The 2,811-nt window shown below is 38.2% G+C and overlaps 2 protein-coding genes across 2 annotated transcripts; both read left to right on the top strand.

Moving 5' to 3' along the window:
• The first annotated feature begins 221 nt into the window (after positions 1 to 221).
• On the top strand, positions 222 to 812 carry LOC143606949 (uncharacterized). Its single transcript, XM_077082560.1, has one exon. It carries the CDS (start codon positions 222 to 224, stop codon positions 810 to 812), a length of 591 nt encoding a protein of 196 aa, XP_076938675.1.
• Positions 813 to 1,727: 915 nt separating this feature from the next.
• LOC143606948 (uncharacterized) lies at positions 1,728 to 2,506 on the top strand (the record flags this gene model as incomplete). Its single annotated transcript, XM_077082559.1, has 4 exons — positions 1,728 to 1,759; positions 1,829 to 2,050; positions 2,126 to 2,240; positions 2,304 to 2,506. Coding segments are annotated over exons 1-4 (572 nt in total), but the record flags the coding sequence as incomplete, so codon positions are not given.
• Positions 2,507 to 2,811: the final 305 nt, after the last annotated feature.

Raw genomic sequence — 2,811 nt, 5'->3', positions numbered from 1 at the left:
TAATTAATACACGATTACGGTTAAGATAATTACCAGATTAGTCTAATTTTTGGCGGTTGTCACATATTATCCCGAATTGTGAGGACCCCATCTTAAACCTTGTGCAGTACATCTATGATGTACATTCCCTTAGCCAACCAACACCTTCAGATCTTGCAGACAAGGCAATAGTTTGCCCCAAAAATAAAACAGCCGACTACATTAACCAGATTATCCTCAACATGCTACCTGGAAACCCAACTACTTACCTAAGCACAGATATTGCTGTCCCACGTGCAAATGAAAACACAGATATTGCAACAATATACCCAACTGAGTATCTGAACACACTTCACATATCTGGCTTTCCTCAGCATGAATTAAAGCTGAAAGTTAATGTTCCTATAATTCTGTTGAGAAATTTCAACCAAAAATCAAGTTTATGCAATGGACTACTAATAACACAGCTTCTACCAAAACTTATAGTGGCAAAGGTCATAACAGGCACAACAGTCGGACATAAAGTTTATATACCAAGAATTTGCTTATCTTCGGATAACAAAGACCAACCATTCATATTCAAAAGGAAGCGGTTCCCTGTAAAGTTGTGCTACGCAATGACTATAAACAAAAGCCAAGGACAGTCTTTAAACAAAATTGGTGTGTACCTCCCTCAACCGGTCTTCAGTCATGGACAATTATATGTTGCCTTATCAAGAGCAACATCACCAAATGCACTGAAAATACTTATAGAGCCATATGAAAATGATAACGAACACCAAACAAGAAACATTGTCTACTCTGATTTCCTACACGAGATTGATAGTAATTAGATATATATCTAGCCTATATACAAGAATTTGTTCATATTAATAGGAATATGCATGTACAGTCAAAGTAACATTGACATTACTTACATACGATAGTTACAGAATGTCCATGTTGCCATTATCAGTAACACTATATACTGAATTACTAAGATCTTAAAAGTTAGTTGCTTTGTTAACAACTAAATTAGGTAACAAATACATGTGTGCTTACGCCTGATTTTGGTTTATTTATCATCTACAATGTACTACACAATCTAATTATCTAAGCCTTTTTTTAATATGCTTTTACTTCAATTATTTGCAATTACAGACCATGAATATCCAGCATATTGCCGAAATACGCGACGACACAAATGGGTCACCGCTCGAGGTCAGGATTGTTAGAAAATGGCAACCTTTTAAACGCCCTAAAACATGCTTCTTGTTAGTTGATAGTAAGGTAAGCACACTTTATATCACCAGCCATAACTGCTGCTTCATTATGTTATAAATAACAAAAGACACGTTTCTAGGGAGACGCAATAGAGGCTGTCGTAGCCGAAAAAAACACACAAGAGCTTACCAAGTGTCTCCATCTAAACCAATGCTACTCCATTCAGAATTACATATGCACTCGAAAACGATATATGATGCGCACAGTTGACCGCAATGCATCCATCATCTTAGCAAACTATACACAAGCAATACCAATTGACGGAGAAAACATACCTCTCTACCACTTCAACTTCCTTCCGTATGACGAGCTGACAACCCGTATAGACAAGAAAGACATATTAACAGGTACTTATAACCACACAACTACATCATCCTATTTTTTTCACAACACTGACATCATATGCATACTAACCTAACATTTAAACAACATATTACATTGGTTGCCTTGTGGCTGTTCGACATTCTGATGAACCTGAAGAAGAAATGAAGGCTTACCTGGAGCTGAAAAATAGCAGGTACTAAAAAAATGGTTATGAATTCTTACCTACTACAAACCACTAATCATACTTTCTTGTACAAAATAGCAACGACTCTGTACGTGTGACTTTATGGCCTGAAATACGTAAAACCTTCGACGAATCAAAAATACCAGCCACAGAACCACCTGTAGTTGTCGCTGTCAGCTCAACAAAAGTGCAGCAATTCATAGGCTACTCTCACAGCCCAGTGATGCAGCTAAGCTCAACACCAGCGACATGCATATTTGTTAACCCAAATATCCCTGAGCTACCACAACTAATCAACAGGTATATATATCTTACATGTTCACTCACAAAATCTATGTTGAACTAAATTATTTCTTTCTTTTATGGCATACTAAGATACAAAGAACTAAACTACCCACCCCCTACATTGCCTACTGGGCAGCCACAAAATGCACAGGAAGCATATGTAACCATAACCACAGCCATGGATCTGTTCAACAAAGAAACAACGGTAAGTCAACATCGTTTTCTTAAATGCAAATACACCGCTCACTACATATCTATTCTCACACAGTGCAAGCAATTCTACTGTCACGCAACCATAACGGACATCATTGCTGGCGAAAATAAAGCTTGGTACTACACCTCGTGTAATCAGTGTACTGGTAGAGCCTTCAAAACAGAAGCAACAAACTCAGACAAAGGCAAAGGTACAGCAGAGACAATGGATTTTTACAAGTGCTACTACCACCTTGTTGTGACTGACGTTATACCAAGGTTAGCACGTCATAAAAATATAGCTAATCATAATACATATTAACATCTACACCTCATCAAATACAACTACAAGTACTGCGTGTCTGCAATCCTCGAGGACCATACTGGCAAAACACCCGCAACATTCTTCGACGACGTAATGGCTAAATTGGTTGGCGAAAGCTGCGAAGCTCTCATTAAACGAAACGGATACCCAGACCCACACGATTGTCCAGAATCATTCAGAAAACTGATAGGAACCCGAAAGCGATTCGGAATTCAGCAACACCGTGACATCAACCGACAACCAAACACCTGCGTTGTCA

Source organism: Bidens hawaiensis, unplaced genomic scaffold (assembly GCF_021521415.1).
Source record: "Bidens hawaiensis isolate Kalapana, Puna unplaced genomic scaffold, B.hawaiensis_p1.1 tig00078532_1, whole genome shotgun sequence".
Classification (NCBI taxonomy): domain Eukaryota; kingdom Viridiplantae; phylum Streptophyta; class Magnoliopsida; order Asterales; family Asteraceae; genus Bidens; species Bidens hawaiensis.
The sequence above is the reverse complement of the archived record's forward strand: the minus strand, read 5'-3'. Positions and strand labels throughout refer to the sequence as shown.

What these genes read in the sequence shown, in the direction of transcription:
- LOC143606949 (XM_077082560.1), top strand. Translation starts at nt 222, where the DNA reads ATGCTACCTGGAAACCCAACTACTTACCTAAGCACAGATATTGCTGTC.